Source organism: Rhinolophus sinicus, chromosome 1 (genome assembly GCF_057876585.1).
Source record: "Rhinolophus sinicus isolate RSI-liver-muscle chromosome 1, RSI-T2T, whole genome shotgun sequence".
Taxonomy (NCBI): Eukaryota; Metazoa; Chordata; class Mammalia; order Chiroptera; family Rhinolophidae; genus Rhinolophus; species Rhinolophus sinicus.
This window is the reverse complement of record NC_142501.1, coordinates 17273268-17295556: the sequence shown is the minus strand read 5'-3', so window position 1 is coordinate 17295556 and position 22289 is coordinate 17273268. Positions and strand designations below refer to the sequence as shown.

Here is a 22289-nt window from a genome sequence, read left to right as displayed (position 1 = left end):
ATAAGCACAATGTGGTAAATGAATACAATGAACGTTATTCAGTCTTAAAAAGAATGAAATTCTGACACATGCTATACTATGGACGAAACTTGAAGTTTCTACGTGAAATAAGCTAAGTGAAATAGGCCGGACACAAGAGGATAAATCATGTATGTATGATTCCACTTACATGAGGTACTAGAGTAGTCAGATTCATAGAGACAGGAACTAGAATGGTGGGTGCCAGGGGCTGGGGGAGGGGACATGGGGAGTTATTGTTTAATGGGTATAGCGTTTTAGTTTGGATGATAAAAAAAAATTCTGGAGATAGATGGTGATGATGGTTGCGCAGCAATGTGAATATACTTAATGCCATTGAACTGTGCACCTAAAAATGGTTAAAATGGTAAATTTCATGTTATGTATATTTTACCACACGTTAAAAAGCAAAAAGCAAAACCCCATGTGTGTTATTCTCTGCCTTGAAGATCTTGCTCTAGAATCAAATGAATGCTTTCCCAGTCCGGCCTCAGGTCCTTTCTGGAATGTGTTAAGGTAGAAATAAAGAAATGGAGATGCCTTGGCCTGTTTGTCACACTCTGCAGCTAGGCTCTGTGTAACGCTTGTAAGGACATGCCCTGTGACACCTTACTCGCCGTCCCCTGAGCTCGCTGGCCCCAGTGGGAACACGTTTCTCCTTCTCCTTCAGGTTGCCCTCCGTGTGCACCTCCGTGTACCCCCCTGTTTCTCCTATCTGGCTGGTCCAGCGTCTCCAGACCTTTCTGAGCTATGAATCCCCTAAGGCGTTTGCTCAGCTTTCAGCTTCCCCGGCTGCTCTCTGGGAGAGTCTGATTCAGAGGGGCTAGCAGTATATGTTTTTTTTACAAGGTGACTCTTATCAGGAAAGTTTAAAAGACATTGGAGTAGGACAACTATGTTTCAAAAATGACCTCATTTCCTAGCTTTTGGGACAAGAGCTCTCATTCATGCATTCATTTGTTCATTCATTCAGGCCTTGAATTTAGGCACTTTTTGAGGTACTGAGGACATCATGGTAGATAAGACAGTCCACGTCCTTCCTCTCGTGGAGTTTAATAGTCTTGTGGTCGTGAAGGACAGTGGTTGATAAAGCATTTAACATAAAAAATCAGGAGATAATAGAGTCTTGAAGCAGTGGAGGGATAGAGTGCGAAAGAGGACAGACGATGTTAGATACTGTGGTCAGGGAAGGCCTCCCCAGGGAGCCGATCATGTGATCAGAGATCAGAAGGAAGAAGGAAACAGTCATGTTGGTAACTGGGAAGAGTATTCCAGGTTGATAGAACTGCAAGTGCAAAGGCCCTGAGGCTAACGCTGGGCATTTTTGAAGAACAGCACGATGACCAGTATGGCTGTAAGAGGGGTACAAGGCAGGTAGGAGCTAGGTCTTGTGGGGCCTCCTAGACCATGGAAGGACTTTGAGTTTGTTCTAAGATGGTAGGAGGGCTTTGGAGCAGGGAGGCTGTTGTGATCTGATTTACACTTTTTGATGAATCTGGCATTGGATAGAGACTAGAGTAGCGAGGCCCCGGTCGCACCAGGAAGACCAGTAAAGAGGTTTTTGGCTTAGCCTCAGGGGGAGGTGATGGTGGCTTGGACCAGGGTGGTAAAGAGCAGAGATGTGCTGATGGGTGGCGTATAGCAGATGAAGGAGAGGGAAGCCAGAATGACTCCTGGGTGTTGGGTCTGCACAGCTAGGTGCCTAGTGGTGGCATTTATGATGGGGATCGTTGGAGAGAGGCATTTCAGAGGTGGAAGCCATGAGTTCTCTTTATCAGTGTTTCATATATTCAGCTCATAAACAACTTCAAATTGAACGAACGCTTTTATCCTTGACTGAGTCTTTCAAGATATCTAAGTCAGGGGTTTTTAAACCGTGTGTCACCACCCATTGGTATGTTGTAAAATCAATTTAATGAATTGTGACTAGTATTAAAAAACTAGACGAGAATAGAAAATATCAATATCAGTCCATCACACGTAGTCAGGATATGAACTGTTTCACGAAACCTTTGTTTCGGATTTATATGTTTATTTATGTGTAAACTGGAGAAAGGGACGAGGACAGACTCAGGAGACCCTCTTTCTAACCACAACCCTGCTTCCAACTAGCTGTGTGACTTTAAGTGACTCACTTTTGCTCCTGGATGTCCATTTCTCTACCTATAAGATGGAGCTGGGAATGACCTGAGTTCCACTGGCTTAGGGTTCGTTGACCTTTTAACGCTTGGCGCCTCTTTCTCCCTCCATTTCTCTCCCTTTACCTCCCCATGCTTTCTCAGTAGGTGGACTGCAAACTCTACTGCCCAGAAAGATCATTTTTTTCAGTTTTGCGTCCTGCCATTTCTCTTGCTCAATCAGAAGCAATTCTGAGGGTCCTTTCCCCTTAGTCACCCCTTGGTATCCACGGGGGGCTGGTTCCAGGATGCCTGTGGAAACCAACACCCACAGATACTCAAGATCCTTATATAACATGGTGTAGAACAAGGCATCTCATTTTCCTTGCTTGTGTGAAGGTCGCTGGGACCAGACGATCTCTAAAGACCCCACTCTTCCTAGATGCATCTGATTCTGCACTAAAACTGTCTGATTGACAGCTGGTTTGCACATGAGCCGGGACCTCGTACTTTTAGGAAGTAGGCACAGTCCTCTGCTCTGGGCACTTTTTTGCAGATGGGCCAGAATTATCTAAAAGAGGGAGTGGGTTGACTGCAGAGGCCATTGGTTTGGGTGAGTATATTTAATGGCCAGTCTTCTCCCAGCAGGTAAATACAATGTCTACTGCATATCCTTCAAAGCTGAGTATCAGAGTCTCTCATGTCAGGTTTCTATGACAATAAATCTCCTGGATTTTAGATGAAGCTGGGTCTTTTCTCTTCCCGAGTTATATATACCAAGGGCATTCATCGAATTCTCAGATTTATACCCTTGACCTTCATCTGCCAAAAGCTTAATTCACTGTAGTTCTGCAACCACCTCCCCAGGCTGGGCATGAGGAGCTTTCAGTAGGAAGAGCGACTGACCTGGGAATTAGCTATAATAAAAGTCCAGATCATTCCCAAATGAAATAAAACCCCCAATCCCTCAGTATTCTTCAGTGGTTGCTTGTAGAGGCTCCAATAAGGAAACGGACCTGGAAATGTTTTTGAATGGCTCTGAGTTGTCCCTCTTGGAGGGACTGTGAGCAGGCAGGAACAGGAAGTTGGAAAATTGAAGTTTGATAGTAGTATGAATGACAGCTTAGGTTGAACCTGGCTCCTCCCTCAGTGTTTTGGGGCTGCTGCAAGGCCGCCTGTGAACAGCAGTGTGCTGAATGTCTACAAAGCACCCAAAGGCCCTGGTTAGTTGGAGAACCCGGGGTCAGCATTCAGTACGGCCCTTTTTTGCTTGGCCTCTTCCTGTTCTGAACGTGTATAAGCTGTAACCTGGCTCCTTTCAGAGGAGTGGGGGAAGCATGCAGTGTTTGTATCCCACCTCTACCCCTCACTAGCTATGTCATTGGGTAAATTCTGCAACCTCTCTGAGCCTCAGTTTTTTTGTCTTTAAAATGGGTGTGATATCACCTACCGCGAGGGTGGTTGTGAGAAATAGAGGAGAGGCATTAATAAATGCTAATGTTTATCGAGCACTTATACCGTGTTTCCCCCAAAATAAGACCTAGCTGGACAATCAGCTCTAATGCATTTTTTGGAGCAAAAATTAATGTAAGACCTGGTCTTATATTATAATATGTTAGATAAGACCCAGTATTACATTATATTACATCATATCATATCATATCATATCATATCATATCATATCATATCATATCATATCATATATCATATCATATCACATCATACCAGGTCTTATATTAGTTTTTGCTCCAAAAGACACCTTAGAGCTGGTTGTCCTGCTAGGTCTTATTTTGGGGGAAACACGGTAGAACTCATTTCAAGGCACCTCACAGTTCCACAAGCATGCACTGCATTTATTTTGCTTTATATTTTTGTTTATTTTAACTCTTTTGACTAAAAAGTCCAATGAAGTAATTTTGAGGAAGTCTGTTAGGACAGAACGTGCTAACTTCTTTGTTCTTTTGCTCTGAGTCAGTGGTTTGGCCTGATACCCTGTAGCAGAAAAAGTTTCATTGGTTAAACTCTCAGGTCATTTGTTCATTTGATACAAATGTACCTACTATGCACTAAGCACTTAGGCCGAGAATGGGTAGAAAGTGGCAAACAAGACTGGCGTGTGGGGCTTGGCTGCCAGGGACGTAGAGTTGGAGCGATGAGCCAGCCTAAGAGAAGCTGGCCTGGCCCTGCTCTCCCAGCCCTTTGGCCATCCTCACTGGGCTCACTTTTCTCCTCTGAAAATGAGCAGGCGTGGTCAGATAGGGGATAAGAACCCTTCAGACTCCAAACATGAGTTTTGATTCTTTATTCTTTGCTGGGCAGGAGCAAGCAAGGAAAGCTAGAACCTGAGCCTATCCAGGCGTGTAAACAGGCTGCATGCATACTGGGTTCAAAGCGCCTCAGATTCCTTGAGATAAAACTAAATCTCACAGAGACACAGACTCCTGAGTGTTAAAATTTTTTTCTTATGAGAACTTATTTACCTCCATTGGCCTCTCAACTTTATGAAAACTGCTTAGGACTGAGCCAATTCTGAGCCAAATTTTGCTGTGAAGAACCCTTGGAGCTTCGTGGCTCTCTTGCATCCCTTCCCACTCTTCCCTTCATTGCTCCCTTCTCCCTCTTTCCCCCAGTGCTGAATATTTATTCCAGAGATGGAGCCAAGACAACTAATTTGAGTTCTGGTGATAGGGAGTGACTCAAAGGACGCTTCTTCCTTTGCATTTTTAAAAAAGAGAGTGGTAGGCCAAAGGGCAATGCTGAACTGAAAAGAATCTGAGTCACCCCCGAAGGACGGGTGCCTGCGAGCATCGGGGAGAGTGTGGGCTGCCCCCGACTCTGAGACCTTGGAACCCTGATCCCCACCAATGGCATTTCAGGCCTGGGCCCCGGGTGATCTGAGACAAGAGGGTCTTGTTCCAAGGACTGCCCCGTGGCCCGGGCTTCCCCAGAGCTGGAGACCACCAGCTCTGCTTCTTGTAAGGCTTTTTAAATTGTTATTTTATTATTATATGGCGTTTTTCCATATGAAAAACCTCACCATCCTGACCAGTATGCTGGCCTTTTGGTAGTAGATTGTACACTGGGAAGGAATGGTTGGGACATTTGCTGCATAGCCAAGACTTGCTTCTTCTTTCACAACCTCTGGCCCTATACGCTTCTTTCCCTCCTGCCCCCATTACTGCTTGACTGCCACCCACCCCTGTCCCTTACATGCCACTGGCCCACCCCCAGCACTTCTCCAGGGCTGTTTAACCTGTGGTTCTCTAGGGAGAACCAGGGCAGGAGGTTCTCCAGGGCAGGAGGGTTCTCTTGCCCTCTGCTCAGGCATTAGGAATTTGGAGCTGGAAGGGGCTTAGAGACCACCTGGTTTTTCCTCTTCACCAGACAACCAAGGAGAAATCTGAGGCCCAGGGAGACCTTGTTCAAGGCGAGGATCTTGTTTTGGTGGCAGAGCTAGGAGAAGGATCCAGGGCTCTGACTTTCCACAAGAGGGTTTTGGGTGCCGTGTCCCAGGCTATTTCACCTGTTCATATAATTCCCATAACCACCTTAGGATAGAGGCACTATTACTGCATTTTATAGCTGAGTTTCAGCGATTAAGCCACTGACCCAATGTCCCAAGACTAGTTCATAGTGAAACTAGGATTTGAATCCATTTCTGGTTGACTTCAGCTCCTGAACCTTCTCATTCCAAAGGGCACGACCCGGTGACCAGTTTGTGCCATTTTGCCTGGGACTTTCCTGGTTTCAGCACCAAAAGTCCCCAGTCCCGGAAATGTCCTCAGTCCCAGGCCAACTAGGATGGTTGGTCACTCTAGTTTCAGTAGGGTGACTTCCAAAGGGGATTGGGTAGAGCTGCGACACAGTACCTTGAAGGGCAGGCTGTGGGTCCCACAGTCCCAAAGCAGAATGGCCTGTCCTTAAGGACTGGCTCCCTCTGAGGGGCTTGGCTATGGCTTGCCATTCTTCTAACATGATGAGGTTGACTCAGACACTGTCCCATCTCAACACCCTTTGGACAGATGGGCTGGACTGTGCAGCAGTGGGGACGTGCTGCATGGGGGCACCAGCATGAATCTGTGCATTTGGAGAAAGCATCTCTGTGATTGCACTGCTGCTCTGTCAGACTCAGAGCCTGGGGAATCATGCCCAGGCTTTTAGCAAATCAGGCGATTTGGGAAGTGTCCGAAGTCAGCGGGGTGAGAGCTGTTTGGCCAATGAGACGCATTTGAACCGGGATGATTTGGGATAGAAGTGCTTCACTTCGAATGTTGAGGGAAGTGAAAGCACTGACTTTGGTGGGGGGAGTGCTAAGTGTAAAAGCATCTTTTACTGCTTTCAGCGATAGCACTATAAGGTGATGAAGACCACTCACTGGTTCTTGAAACAGAGAGGCCTAGGTTTGCATTTGCTGCGTGCTCTGCATTGGCTGGCTGTGTGATTTGGGGCAAGTTACTTAACCTCTCTGGGCTTCCATTTCCTTAACTGTAAAATGGGAATAAATGATATTATTATTATTCGTTATTCCTAACACAGGGTTTTTATGAGAATTAGATGAAGCAATGTAGAAAAAAGGCTTAGCATTGTGTCAGGCATCTCAGGCACATGGTAAATTCTTAATAAGTGGGCAGTTCTCATGATTATTATTATTAACTATTGCTGTATTGCCCTGGGGACCCTCAAGTGCTTTAGCTCCTGAGTTTCTTCTGTACATTGAAAGAGTTGGGCTATAATCACTCAGAATTGCAAAGGTCTTTGGTTTTATACAACGCCATCAAAGGCAAGTTTGTACCCAGGGTCCTGCAGCCTTTCAGTTTTATGTCTTTCGACTGGAATTAGCAATCCACCAGCTCCCTGCGTCCCAGCGGCACTGGCAGGGCCACCAGGAGCCACTGAGAGAATGCGATGGGCTCCACTCCTTTGTCACTAGCTGACTTTCTGTCACCTGCTCTCAGTTAACTGGGAGTGGAGCATTCACTGAACTCCAGTGTGCTTGGCACAGTGAAACAAATATGAGTGTCTTGGTTTTAATTCTGGCTTCATTTATGTATCTTGGAATAGATAGAATTGTTCCTAGGTCCCAGAAATCATACTGTCAGTTGAACTAATTAGATTCTTCCCAAATGGTCTTGAATTACATTGATTTGAATTTAGAAAGGAGAAAACAAGTGTTGTTGCTAAAGAAAACGCATCACTGTAGGTGGACAGCGGAAGGCGACCGTTAAATGTCCTCAGGGATTCCTTTCGTAGGGCTTTTGATCATCCGGCCTTTCATTTTCAAAGGAAAAAAATAACAGCAGCCTGATGTTACTGGCATTTTCCTCCATATCGTATAGCAGGAAACAAGCTGTCCATGAGCAGACAGGAAGCTTTCAATCCTAGATCATTCACATACCTCTTTGAGTACTTACTGTGTGCCAGGCATCAGAGAAACAACACGAACAAGATGGAAAGGTCTGTATATACCTAATGCCTGGCATATAGTAGGTGCTTAATAAAAATTATGTCAAAGAAGTAAATGAATGAGCATAATAAATGTTAGCTGGTAGTTTGGCCATCATATCACATCATTTTGATGAATCCTATAACACTGGATTACACTTTAAATCACGTATCCTAGAAGCCACCAGCCAACCAGGTCTCAAGCCAGGAGGAAACTGTTGCAATGTTTTGTGGACTGGGCACTTGACGTTGGTCCAGTGTGGCAGCCGAGAGCATGGGCTGCCTGTGTTGGAATCCTGTCTTCATCTCTTTCTAGTTATGAGACCTAGGCATGCTCCCTAACCTTGTCTCAGTATTTCCATCTGTGAAGTGGGGACAGTGGTGGTACCTTCCCCATAGGACTATTGTGCCAATTAAATGCGTGAACTACTTGATACATCCTGAGCGCTCTCTAAATGTTAGCTGCCACCATCTGTGTGTGTTGGTTGCTTAACCTCCTCTGATGCCACTTTTTCTAAGACACACACAGGGTAAGTATACTCACACATAAATGCATAATCGCCAGCACTTTCTTTGTCTCCCAGGCACGCAGTAGGTCCTCATTGCTGTCATTGGCTATGAAGGGCCCCACAGTCAGACTTGAGTCTCAGCTTGGCAACTTTCCACCCATGTGGCCTTGACCTTGGTCAGGTTCTTACAGTTCGGGGGGGCCCAGAGACATTATCTGTAAAATGCAGGTACTTCCTTCACCGTGTGAAGGATTACACTCCACCAAGTGTCTGGCACACAGTGAGCACACCGTAAATAGTGGGATTGTTATTCTTCCCATAAAAAGCACACAAGGCCCCTTTGGCTTTTGTGGCCTGGGGTGCCAAACCTGGTTCACATGGCACCCAATGAAGTCACGGGCAGGGCTGGAGGAGCCACCGAGGGCAGACAGCCTTGGGAAAGGGCCCATGTTGCAGGCCCCACACGGTCAAAGCATTTTAAAGGCCTTGTATTAGAAAAATAAACCAATTAAATAATACTGCCCCCCATAAAAGCTGACTTTTAATGGACTCCATAGTGGGGTTTTCTCCGTGGCGGTCCTGCAGCCACAGGTCTTGGTGAGCCTGTCTGCCGCCATGGGGAGAGTTTAATCTTGCATGGCGTGGGCATAATTTTACAAGTTTTATGGCTGTTTTCTCTCCCCCGAAGTGTTGCTATGTCATTGTGCACCGAGGGCAACTTGCGTGCATTTAACAGTTTACTTCGTTTTTGGTGGAAATGAAAAATGAAGTAATAAATTAAAGAAAAACACAACGTGGATTTTTCCCCTCTTCTCGAGGCAACCGTGGAGGAACAAAGGACCAGTGTTTTCCCGGTCAGCCGAAGCAAATTCTAATGGCTTTTATGTGTGGACAGTTGCCCGCAGATCGCCTCCTGCCCAGAGACGGCTGCAGACCACGTAGGGTGTGTTGGGGACCCTCAGAGTACTGACCCCAGGAATACGTGGGGTCATTCATTAGGGTCAGGGGCCAGCAAACTGCAGCCTGTGGGTGAAATCCGGCCTACCGCCTGTTTTTGTGAAATGGTTGGAAAAAAAGAAAAAGAAATCGAAAGAAGAGTAATATTTCCTGACATGTGAAAATTGCATGGAATTCTGATTTCAGTGTCCATAAATGAAATTGTATTGGCACACAGCCACACCCACTCATTTCTATATTGTCTGTGTGGCCAAGTTAAGAAGTGACGACAGAGAGTAGATGGTGCAAAGCCGAAACACGGTCTGGCTCTTCGTGGAAAAAGTTTGCTGACCCTGCTCTAGGAAGTAGAGGAGAGAAAAAAACGCAGCTCTGAGCTCCCTGAAATTGATGCTTTACTCTCAGGTTTCCATGTGGCTCAAAGTGACAAGTCAAAGGAGAATTGCATGGAGATGGAGTGGATTCACCCGGAGACCTTCCAGAAGTAATCGGCTACTTGGGGAGATGGCTTTCCTCACCTTTCTGACCTCAGGTTGTCTGCTGAGCAGAGGCGCCTGGGTTTATCCCCCTCTGGCCAGCCTGGTTTGAGGTCTGGTGACTTCAGGGGAGAGGGGAAGTGATTTTTATATAAATTATGTGTATACTTTATGATTGATCACAAATTATGTGCAAATTATGAGCTTCAGAAGTTTATAACAAACACTTTTTTGCTGGCCCCCTGTTTAAGCATTCTGCATATAGTAGTAACTCATTTAATCCTCACAACCAATTCAGGGAGTTAGGTTCTCTTTTCTTCCCCAGTTTACAGATGAAGAAACAGGGGCACAGAAACGTTAGGTATCTTGCCTAAGGTCACACAGCTGGTATGTGGTAGAACCAGGATCCCAAACCAGGCTGCTGTTCCAGGGAATGTACTGCTGTCTATTCTGCTTCCACTACACGGCGTGAATTCTTTAGGCTTGTGAAAGGATTTGCTTTTCTTGTTCAATCCATGTCCCTACGACGTATGTCATTCCACAAGAAAATCGCCTCCTATATGAGAAGAAAGCATGTGTTCATTCGTTACTTCATTCTCCCTCTTTCCATCCCTGCCCCTCCTTCATCTTTCTCTTCCTCCTTCCTTCCCTCTACCTTTCCTCCCCCCACCTCTCTCTCCTTCTTCCAACAAACAATTATAAAGAGAGTGACTGTTAGAAACTGTGAGGGACTGCATGGAGTGAGGGTGTTTTGAGAACCAGAAGGATGAAAAAGGAAAGAATCCTTTTCCATTTAAAAATAGGTCTCTGTGTCCTCATGCTGTTGGGTTTTTGAGAAGTTCACTGAGTTCCCCCTCTGCTGTTTTTTTCCCCATTCTTCCCCCCTTCCTTCATTCAAGCCTTTGTTTCTCACTCTAATTGTGTAGGACACAATTCCCTGGCCCATGCTGGGATTATGAACCTTGCGCAGCTCACTGGCCCATGTGGGAATCGAACCGGCGCCCTTGGCGTTAGGAGCACGGTGCTCCAACCACCTGAGCCACCGGGCCGGGACCCGCGCCCTCTGTTATTAATTATAAGTGCTGCCTCTGTCTGTCTAGAACCATAAGCTTTTATCCTTTGTGCCCCAAGCTGATACTTTCATTTAAAATAACCTAATTTACAAGACGTTTTGGTGGGGAGGGGCAGGCCCCTGACTTGTCCAGTGGGAGAGCCCGCCTGGGGAAGACCCTGCGTGGTTCTCAGGAGACCAGCTGCTCCAGGACCAGGAAGAAGATGCTGTAACTGATGGTTTAGGGGGAAGGCTGTTGTTCGTAGAAGTCACTCTCTTGGAACCACCTTCACAGTGGCCTTGCTAGGTAACTGTGTTTCAGTGTTTTAGATGCCTGTCTTGTTTTCTTAAAAATTTGCTGTGAAGAATGTTTAGCATCTCTTATGTCCTGGGTGTGGAGATGCCTGATGTTGGGGAAGACAGAATGAATGGTCAATGCCGTTAGATAAAGGTACGGCTAGCTCCGCTGGAGCCGGTGCGCTCTCTCCTCTCCCTTCCCCACCTGTTTCTTCTTTCCTCCTCTGTGCCTTTTTCTTTGTCAAACAAACCTTTGTTGCTCATTTCTGATGAGCCTTCACTTTCTTTCCTCAGTCATGCGGAGAAACCCCTTCGGTGTGGACATCTGCTGCCGGAAGGGGTCTCGAAGCCCCCTGCAGGAACTCTACAACCCGACGCAGGTAAGCCCTCCACCTTCCTCGTTGTCTCCGTGCAGCAGTTTTTTTGGGGGGAATGAAAACCTCCAGAATTCGGTTCTTTGGGGATTTGACACATCCTTGCACTGCCTGGCATTGTACTGTTAATGGTTGCTTTCTTGGTTACCCTTTGTCTATATAATGGCTCTGAAATTCTAGCAAGAAGTGGGTAGAATTAGAGAAATGTGTTGGTGTCATGCGGGACTGAGCTTTCACACCTGCTCAGGTGTTGTGCCCCCGACTCCCACGCAGCCGCAGGTGCCTACGCTGGGACTCTGGAATTGCAGAGCTGGTGGGCTGTGCTGTTTCCCCTTTGGTACCCCCGAAGAAGGCTCACATGTGGGTGAACTCGCCCCCCAGCACCCATATCTGATTATTAAAGCCCAGTGATGCCCCAGGAGTTCCACCTCACTGTGCCATTTGACAAGACACCCCTTGTGTGGGGGTTATATTTGGCCAAGTGACTGTCATGGTCAATCAGACTTGACTATGAAAAGAGTTCCTCTGAGCGAAATAAGCTCCAACGGAAGGAAAGTGTCCTTGGTGAAAATCGAGGAGCAAACGGAGGAGCCTGGTTGCCCTGTTATGTGTGGGTCTTGACGTGGAGACTTCAAGACTGGTCCTTTTGTGGGAACATGAATTAGCATTTGATGCCGAGAACTGGTGAGTGAACAATTAGTGCCCCTCTGCTGACCGGTGATAGCTGTTGAGAAAGGAAAAAAAAAAAAAAATTATGTTTTACTTCTTTGGCCATAGTCTCTGAGCTTTATTTTGTATCAAATTCTTAGTTTAGTATTTTTGTGGACCAAGTTGCTTGGTGGAGGAAGATAATGTTTGGTCCTCAAAGGCGCTGACTTCCCAGAAGTCTTGCAAAGGGATGATGAGCCTGAGAACTTTCTGACCCCACATCTCTTCTCTATCTCTCATCTGCACCGCCTTCTGGAAAAATGGACTCCTGTGTTTGTGCATCCTGGGTGGCCTCACCAGGTTAATGCACTCCCCTGTCAGCTCCTGCACTTTGGAGCTCTGGTGTGACTGGACCGGATTAGCTAGGTAACTGCAAACTCAGATTGCCTGAGGCTTTCTTTACTGGGCAATCTGGTGGCTCAGCAAGAGAATTTGATATTTGGGCTTTGTTTGGTGCTCAGATAATCTGATTATAATAGGCAAGTCTCCCAGCTGGTTCACACACTGTCCTTAGGAAGAGCAGAGCTGGATTCAACAAAGGATAGGATTTCTGGTTAGCTATGTTGAAAACAACCGAGATGCAAACCGGTCCCATCTTCTTGTTGCCATCCTCTGATCACTTTCCCCTTCGCAACAAAACTGCCGAAGCACTACTGCTTTCCTGAGGAAATTGTATGGGCAACATATGGTGTCATGGGAAGTCTTTTTCTGAAGTAGATGCCCCTGTGCTGTTCACCATTGTATCCCCAACCCTAACCCAGGGCCTGGCCTATGGCGGGTGCCCCCAAATATCTGTAATTGAAAAATGAAAGTCCAGGTTCAAATTCCTACTTCACCTCCAACTGGTTGTGCAACTTTGAATACATGTGTCCTCTCATTCAAGGGCATGAGGAGGGAGTCCTTGAATACACGATGCGTCAGTTTTTCCATCTCTCTCGAGTGTGGGGAGGAGGAAATAACTGATGTGTCAGAGGCTATGTGAACAGGATTTGTCATCATCGTGGTCATGAGAATGGCCTTCAATACTGGAAGCCTTGATGATAGAGTCAGATGGGGTTCAAGGCCTGGTTTCCTCCTTTCTCAGCTGTGTGATATGGGCAAGATACTTAACCCCTTGGAGGCTGCTTTCCCTCATTGTAACGTGGTGCTCGCAACACCTGCCTTGCAGGGTTCCCTGAGCAGGTGTGCCTTCCTTGGTGCCTCCTATGGAATTTGTGCATTTCCGGATTCATTCACTCGTTTACGTCTTCGTCTGCTATTGCGTGCCAGGCGCTGGGCACAAAAGGGTGAGCAGGGCATGTGTGGTTACCATTCCTTGTCCGGTTCCTCTTGTTACCCCAGGGTGGACGTGAGTGAGTTGACTGCTTGGTCCATTTGTAAACCAATCAAAAGAGAGAGAACCTTCCTGGGTCGAGGTCATCTCTTCCTTCCAGTGGTGTTATGACTGCCATCTGGGTGACATGCTCATTTAGCAGCAGCGTGGGACTTGGGGGGGAAGATGGGGTTGGAGAGGCAGCTCTGGGAGCCATTTGTGAGGGCGTAGCTGGGTGAGTCACCACCCTCCATCAAGAATGTTGTGGGCAAGCTGTCTGGCCCTTTTCGCTGGCAACCAGGAAAGTGTCCCTGCAGGAAGATCTCCCTGTTTCCTCGGGATGTTGTCCTGGGATGTTTTTTCTTAGGCCGGTTTCCTTTACAAGCTGCAGTTATGTTCCATTCCCACGCAAGTTCAGTCAATAGCACTTCTCGGAGAAACTGTCTTGGTGATCATTTGGGCTGCCGTGGGCTGGGGTGGTAAGGGGAGGGGAGAGAGTGAGCGGTCCTGCTGAGTTTAGTTAGGTTGTGTGTCCAGGGGACACGTACAGACTTTGCACCTGATCGGTTTGGTGGCACTTTCCTGGTGTTCCCCTACAGCCAGGCTGTTGAAGCCGCTAAGCCTGGATTGATGTTATCACCGCGGCAGATGACAACCCCTGTAACTGCTAGAAACAGTCTGCTCCTGGAGATGCCATTTCCCCTTTTGATGCTGACTGGTTATTTGGGTTTGGTATATAATGGTGAAAACGGGAACCGTTTATTTCAGGTGATAAGAAAACAACATTATGGCAAGAAGTTACCATCTTGTTACCATGTATTGGTGCTGTAGACCAGATGCTTATCTAGGTGCTTATAAACATTTCATCACATGCTTATAATAAGCCCCAAGCTAAGCATTGCACCCCCATTTTATATATGGGAGAACTGAGGCCGAGAAGGTTATACAACTTGCTCAAGGTCAACAGCTAGTAAGAAGTAGAATAAAGATTCAAACCCAGGACAAACTACAAATCCATTTATCTCTATGCTTTACTCACTGTCACCAGCAAATTCTCTTGGCAGGGATTACCCTATCTCCCCTTTAAAAAAAAAAAATCTCCCAGATTTTCGTTGGATAAAGGCTTGAAACTTGGGAAAATTGGCTATAATCTGATTTTAGTGTCCAAGGTTTCTTATTTTAGTGCCTTGCAAACCTCTAACCATTAAAACAACAATCGGTTAAAAAAGTTTGTAGTTGATATTCTTAGAAAAACTGCACTCTGATGTCTTATAATTTTCCTGGTTCTCTGCTGTCTCCCTGGCCCCAAAATAAAACGTAATTGCCGATCAGATCAGCTGGCGTCAAGTCACTGAAAGTTCAGGAGTTGCCAACTGCATATTTGTGGGCCAAGCACATCTGTGGGCCGCCCTGGAGCAGCTCAGGCTCACAGGGCAGAGCTACGATGTCAGCCATTAATAGGGCGTAATTGCCCCAAAATGCCAGCGAGGGCGAGACAGCTTGTCCTTCTGCCTCACCCACCTCCTGGTCCTCTCGTGGGTTCCCTGAAATCTTCATAGCATCACTCATGTGGTTCAGCCCTGCCCTGCCTGGTTCTTTCTTTAGCCTTTATACTTGCTCTGTGATTACCACGTTCTAAGAAGACAGATGCTCAGCCCAGGGGCTGACCGGGAATTCATAAGCATCGAGTCCAGGGTGCTCGCAGAGGCTGTACTAGCTCCTGTGCTCTGCGGGGAGTCCCATGGGGTCTCTGAGGACCAGTCAGTATTTTATAATAATACAATTATAACATCATCTTCAATGTATTGAAATAAATTTACTTCTCCATAGGGTAGGCTACAGGAAGAAGGAGGGAGAGAGGGAGAGACGGAAGGGAGGAAAGAAAAAAGAGGAGAAAGGTACTGTTCGTTGAATGAATAATGCACGTCTGTGACTATTTTAGGTGTGTTTCACACATATCTCACAAACAACCCTAGAAGGCGGGTATCTGATAACCCCATTTTTCATAAATGAACTGAGGCTCAAAAGGGCTGAGCGATTTACCAAGATTACACAGCTCCTAAATGATAGGTCTGTGTTTTTCCTGACCCGGCGAGACTGTAGGAGGGTGAGAGTTGATCACTTTATCTTTCCTGGGTGGAAAAATGCTTCCTTGAGGTTCTTCTTCCCAATGATTCAAGTGAGATCTGGAGGGAGGGGATGGGGTGGGGTGGTTAGGATAGCTGCAAAATTCCCAAAGTTAGGGCCACGGCTCCTGGAATCGTGTGGAATGCACAGGAGTTGTCCAATAAACAGACCCTGGTATTTGGAGAGGCCTTTGTCTGCTGGGTGGAGCCAGACTAAGCAGGCATATGTCTCCCCCCGCCCCCCCCCCGAACTCTGCTATGGGACAGCACACCTTGGTAAAATTGGTACCAACACCTTGGTAGCCGAGATTGTTGATTCAGTTGAATGTTTTGGATTGATAGAAGCTTGACTCATCTAAGGAGGGACAGGGAACTCTCCTAGCTCCCACCTAAATAGCTTTCTCAGCAACCCTTGCCCAAATTTATGTCTCCTATAGGCATTTATAGAATAAACAAAGGAAAAGACACGGGAGAAGAGAGGCAGGTAGGTATTGTAGTAGCACATGATAGGTGCTGTGTAACAGGCTTTTGGCAAAGTTATGGAACAATCGTTGGTGAGTAGGGAACCCTTCAAGGTGCAGGGCACAGTAGGAGGCTTTACAGAGGAGGTGGCATTTGATCCAGGCATTTGAAGACACATCAGACTTCACCTGAGAGAGAAGAGGGAACAGCATCACAGAGGGAAGGAGCAGCAGCAGCAAGGACCCCAGTCTGTGGCTGGAGGCAAGGAGCATGTTCGGTGCTGGCTGGAGAGGAGGCAGGAAAGGAGATGGGTACGAGGTAGGTAAGGCTTATCCACCGTTCCAGAGGGTTTATTCTTTATCCGTCGGCAGGATTGGTGGTCCCGAGGAACCCACAGGAGGTGGTGTGCAACTTATGAACCAGCTTCTGCTTCTGGCCCAGCCTTGTTAACTTGGGGCTTCTCTAAGGCGGGGTGTACCCCTCCTCCCTGCAGTGTCGTCATCTATAACATGCAGGGGTTGGACTAGAACCGTGGTTCTCAACCCCAGCTGCACAGGAGCCTTGAGAACATGTCAGTGCCTAGACCTCACCCCGAAGATTCTTATTTTATTGGTTGGTCTCGGATATAGGACTGGGATGTCAGTAGTTTTCAAAGTTCCCTAGGTGATTCATTCTGATGGGCAGCAGAATTCCGGAGCACTGGATTGGAGGCCCTAGAAGGGCCCCTCCAGTTCTAAAATTCTTTGATTCTCACATAACCCATTATGCGAAAAACAACTCAAAGCGTAGACACTGAGATTGCGCACTCTCATTGCTACTGTCTTGCTATGAAGCCCCCGTATCAGTTGGTACTCTCTGCCTCTTCCACTGGGATGGAGATCGCGTTCCCTCATGTGCTCCCAGGGAAGGTGTGTGGGTGATATCCTGAGCCCTGGAGACTCAGCCAGTATTATGTAGACAAACCCAAGAAGACAGCCCCCCAAAGCAGAGTCCTGGGAGGAGCCCTGGGTAAGGACACTGGAGCCACCCCGCTTTCTGTCCCGTAAGAAGGAGGACTGAGACTTGTTCTGTGCTAGGCATCCCATGGGGCTTCTGAAGGTTCAGTAACAATCAGACGAATAAGCGAGAAGGGGAGAGAAAGCTCTCTGCCTTTCAAATTGTTGTTTGTGAAGAAAGACTGGTTATGTACACCGGGGAAGGCAAGAAAGAGCAGACATTGTCCAGCCCCCAACTCTGGTCAATTAATCCCTTCATTATCACCACCTGGTAAATGACGAGTCCGTCTAATTATCTTGCTTTGACCCAGCAGCTGTCTACCAGCCGTAGAGGGATTAATTGATTTAGTTGTGGACTGGCTCCTTATGCAAAGATATTACTTACTGTCAGCCTAGCAGAACGGCAGCTGGCTGGCAAAGATGAAATATTACATTAACTTGATCTTACACACAGCAAGCACTTGGGCGAATGTTTCATTATTAATTGCAAATTACAATAGACGAGCAAAGCCCATTGCCTCTTTCACTGTGGCCAGTGGCTCAGTTATTTTTGAGCTAGGGAAGGTGCCCTGGTCGGATTTCCAGTCAAGCCAGGACAGATGGGGATTCTAGAGTCAGACACGATTGGGGTCAGAGGAGAGGGTTGGATGCTTGAACAAACAGGAGGATCCCAACCCAGGTGTATGACCTGGGGCACTTCTTTAACCTCCCCAAGCCTTCTTTAAGTGTAAGACAGGCGTGAGATACCAGTCTTGCAGGTTTGTGAGATTCCACTCCGCTATTAAAAGCACCTAGGAGAGTGCAGAGGGCAGAGTTGGTATCAGTCAGCCATTGATGAGCTGAGTTGAGTTCAATAACCTGGGACTTGTCTTAGAGGGGCCTGGGGCCAGGCTGTGCCCCTGCAGATGCACGCTTGGAATTTTGTTGAATAATGATACGATGGATGATTTCCTCTTGCCTGGAAGCTACTAGCTATTCATCATGAGCACTTACTAAAAATTCTGATTTATGTTTTCTGTCTGGTAGGCCCTGTTATTAGTAAGCTTGATGCGCTGATTTATAAGGCCATGAGTTCGTGTGTGTGTGTATGTACCTACGCACGCATGCACTCAGCCCACATCCTGGAAAATAGGCAGATACAGCTGTTGCATTGCAAAGGTCTCCTGTGGTTGTGTTTGTCATACCCGCCCCCCCCACCCCGGGTACCTAGCTAAGTGCCTGAGTAATAGCTGTTAAGTAAGACCCATCTCTGGGCCGTGATAATGTGATGCCGTCGATCTCATTCATTGATCCGCGTTCATTCAGGCTGCCTTTATAGGCAGTCGTTCTGTTTTAGGAAGCCGAATTTGACCCAATATATTCAAATCTGGAGAGTAAACTCAGTGCTCTAATGGGGTTTTTCTGTGTCAGTCTGTGTGACTCTAATCTGGCACGTATCAACTAGACAAGGGCATTCAAGTGACAAAACGACCTCAGCAATTTCCAAATGGTAACACAGCTGTAAAATCTGCCATTTTCGGAAGTTATTTCCTAAATTGCCCTCAATTATAAGAGGTCTCTACATAATTTGCTTTTTTTTTTTTTTTTTTTTGTAAATTACACAACTTAGGAGCTTCTCAGCCAATTGGGTTTTAACCTTGTCGGAATGGATAGAGTTGAAACAAAGCTCTGGCTTGTTCTCAGATTCTCTATAGGAGAGACCTGGGTGGGGGTGGGCGGCAGCATAAGCGTCCCTTCCTGCCTGCCCTCCACATCCCTTCCTATGGCGTTGTTGGCCTGTAGGTCTGGTGGGAAGAAGGCTATCCACCCTGCTCCACCACTAATTACTGTAAAATCTGGGGCAAACAGCTGAACCTTTCCCAGAAGCGGATAATTGTTTGAAAAGTAGGGATAAGTACCAACAGTTCCGTTGCTAAGGATTAAATTAGAATATGTAGAAAGTTCTAGGCATATGGTGAGCTGCTCAGTAAATTTCAATTTTTTTTTTTTTAAATTAGCTCAGATGAAATCTCCTTCAGGAAGCTCTCCCTGATTTTTTTTCCTTCCAAGTTCAGGTTAAAAGTCCTTCCAGAACGCTGCTCCTACTCATAATGTGACTCGCATATCTTTTGAAATTTTCTAGCAGCCACTTTTCCAAAAGTAAAAAGAAAGCAGGTAGGATTCATTTTAATTGTATATTTTTATTTAACTCAGTATATCTAAACTGGGGTCATTTCTATATGTAATCAATACAAAATTATTAAGATATTTTACTTTCTTGTTTTCATGCTAAGTCTTTGAAATCTGATGTGTGTTTGACACAGCACATCTCAGTTCAGACTGGCCATATGTCACGTGCTCAGGAGCCACCTGTGGTTGGTGACTGCCCTGGTGGACAGTGCGGGTCTGTAAAATGCCCCCTGACCCCCACCCACATGCCCATGCTTTTCTTGTTCATGACACTTATTCCACACCTTGGACATGCTTTTACGAGGCTTTGAGCCCTGGAGGGCACTGGCTGTGTCTTACTCACCTTGGGGCTCCCCATAGCTGTTGCAGCCAGCCACAGATAGGGGCTCGGTAGGTGTTTGGGCAATGAGCAAGTGACTCCTGCTCCTGTGCTCTGAGCAAGTCTCGTGTGTGGAGATTTGTGCTGAAGAGGTGACTAAAGCTTCGAACCCCTGGAGCCACTGAGGCTGCCAGCCATCAACACGGGAGGTTTCCCGGGACCCAGTGAGGTCCCTGGTGTGAGGAGTCTGTCTCTGGTCCAGGCTGAGGCCTGATGGTCCCCCTAAAACATCCTTCTTCAAGTGTAAGTGCTGTGGAAGGGCTGCCACGGAGAAAGATGACGTTTCACTTTGTAGATTCTTTCTGGAGACTAGCTCATGACGGGTGGGAGCAGGGTTTGGAGGCTGGAAGGAACTGGGGAAAGTGAGTCATGGAACTGGAAAAGTATGTGGGGGTGAAAGGGGAGGGGCTACTTAAGCCAGACACCCCCTCCCCCCCAAATACTGAGCCCACATTTGGCGCTGTGTCTTCCTTCCCTCCTCGTCCTCCCTCTCCTCCCTCCTCTTTCCATAGCACATGGCACAAGGAGGAACTTGGTAAATAAACGTTGAATGAAATGGAACTGAAATTCCTTGACACCCCCTTTTTCTCCCTCACATATTGCACACCTACTGTATTCATTTCCAGGGCTGCTGTTAACAAAGGGCCACAGACGGGGTGGCTTCAACAATAGAAATTTATTCTCTCACAGTTTTGGAGGCCAGACGTCAGGGAACAAGGTGGTGACAGCGTTGGTCCCCTCTGAGGGCCGTGAGGAAGAATCTGTCGCATCCTCTCCCCTAGCTTCTGGGGGTTTGCTCATCATCCTTGGTGTTCCCTGGCTTGGAGAAGCAGACCACAGTGTCTGCCTGTGTGTCTGTGTCCAAATCTCCCCATTTTTCTAAGGACACCAGTCATATAGGGTTAGGGGCCGTCCCTAGTCCAGTACGACCTCATCTTAACTAATCACATCTGCACTGACCCTATTTCCAAATCAGGTCACATTCTGAGGTACTGGGGCCATGATGTTAACATATGACCTTGGCGGGGGTAGGGGAGCAACACAATGCCACCCCTAGTGCCGACTGTGCATAGCACTGTGCTAGATGCTGGGGCTCTTACGACAAAGACGTCCTTGCCTCTGTTAGTTCATACTCTGATAGGAGTGTCAGGCCAGTACACTAACCGTTACAAAATGATGTCCTGTGTGAGTTCCGTGTCCGGCGCTGGAGGGGCGTAGAGATGGAGCATTTACCCAGACTCAGCGTGTGCATGTGGGAATGTGTGCCCGTGTGTGTGCCCATGTTGTGCGTACAGCCTTTATCTTCCCGACTGAGCAAAGGCACCGGAGAGATGGCACACAGAGCAACAGCTGGCTCCACCCTCCCTTGCACAGTCAAAACCTGGCAAAGGGGAGAGGATACACTGACAATCAAGGGACCCACCCCCATCCTTGCCCCTCTGGTCACAACAGGCAGACCATGGAGGCATGAAAACTGAGTTCCTCTGTAGCTCCTGAATTCTGGAAAGGTCGGCAGCTCCGGAGTCTCCAGCTGATCTTCCTCTGTTCAGCATCTGCATGTGCAACGCCAGGAGACACTGCCAGCTTGGCCTTGCCCCAGCCTTGGCAGGTGTGGGGCAGCCCTGGAAGGAAGCTGGCCGTTCTGGACCATACCACAGGGCAGTGACGCCCAGACAGACTCTGGTGCTGCCTAAAATGGCCTGTTGCAACGTTTCCTTCTCTTCGTCTTAAATCAGGGGTTTAAAGCCACATGTGGCCAACGGAACAGTTCTGGCTGTCGTTTTGAATGTTGGAGACACCGCTCTGACCGTCTGTTCCTTCTCCAGCATGTTCCCTACAGGATATCGACAGACAGACATATCCGTGGCTAGAATGACGTCCCGCCAGTGCAGAGCTTGGCTTTTGAGAGCTGGGCTAGTTTAGTGCTTGCTTGGACCCAGGCCTCACATCCCATCCTCATGTTTGGGGAAAAGTTCTGAGAGAAAGGGGGATATCTGAGGCTACTCAGCCTAGAAGTGGTCACAGCACAGGGCCTGGGACGAGCCCTTCTGGGCTGGAATATCAGAGCTACCACCTGCCAGCTGTGTGACTTGGGAAAGCTTCTTACCTTCTCTGTGCCTCAGTCTCCTCAACTGTAAGATGAGGATAATACTAGCACCCACCTCATAGGGTTCTTGTGAGGATTAAATGAATCCAGACACATGAAATGCTTCAAGGTGTCTGGCACTGAGGGAGGCCATCGTAAGTGTTTGCTGCTGTTATTACTATTCAGGCACAAGAGCCAGAAAGGAGCAAATGATCCCTGGGGACAAATGAGCAAGTTCAAGTTCAGATCACCTGGAAGATGGAGCTCCGTATTGCCGGATCATCTTGCACCTGTTAGAAGGGAACTCCGTCTTTTACAACAGGGCTCCTCTGCTTTGGCTGCACCTAAGAATCAAACAAAGGAGATTTTTAAAAATCCCAGTGCTCAGGCCATCTTTAACCTTTTAAATCAGACTTTCTGTGGCATCAGTACTTTTTAAAACTACTGATGCACAACCTTGGCCCCCACCCCAGGCCTCTGAACATAAACCGGCATTTTAACAGAGTCCCAGGTGGTCTGCACAAGCGTTAACTGGAGAAGGCTCCTGGGGGACCAGCCCGTTCTCTGGGGGCTCCTAGCAGCAGCACCTGTCCAGTGCATTAGATAACAAAGGACAGGTGGTGGGTTTTGGAGATAGGGAAACTAGAAGAGGTCCTTTCCTCTCCCGGAGCCTGGCACACGTCTACTTTCTGGAAAACAGAAACTGTGTTTATGCAACATGGAGTCCTCGTCAGTGGCGGGGGGCTGGAGTCCCGAGGTGGGCTAGATGGATGGCTGGCCTCTGGGTTCCTCTGGATGCATTCAGTATTCATAA

The 22289-nt window shown here is 47.4% G+C and overlaps 1 protein-coding gene across 2 annotated transcripts in view; it reads left to right on the top strand.

The window, feature by feature from the left end:
- The window catches only part of CHST11 (carbohydrate sulfotransferase 11), a 255201-nt gene that overhangs the window by 109298 nt on the left and 123614 nt on the right, over positions 1-22289 (top strand). For both annotated transcript variants that reach the window (XM_019728468.3, XM_019728467.3), the window contains exon 2: positions 11159-11244. In XM_019728468.3, the coding sequence (XP_019584027.1) occupies positions 11159-11244 (86 nt within the window). The remainder of the gene's footprint in view (positions 1-11158; positions 11245-22289) is intronic.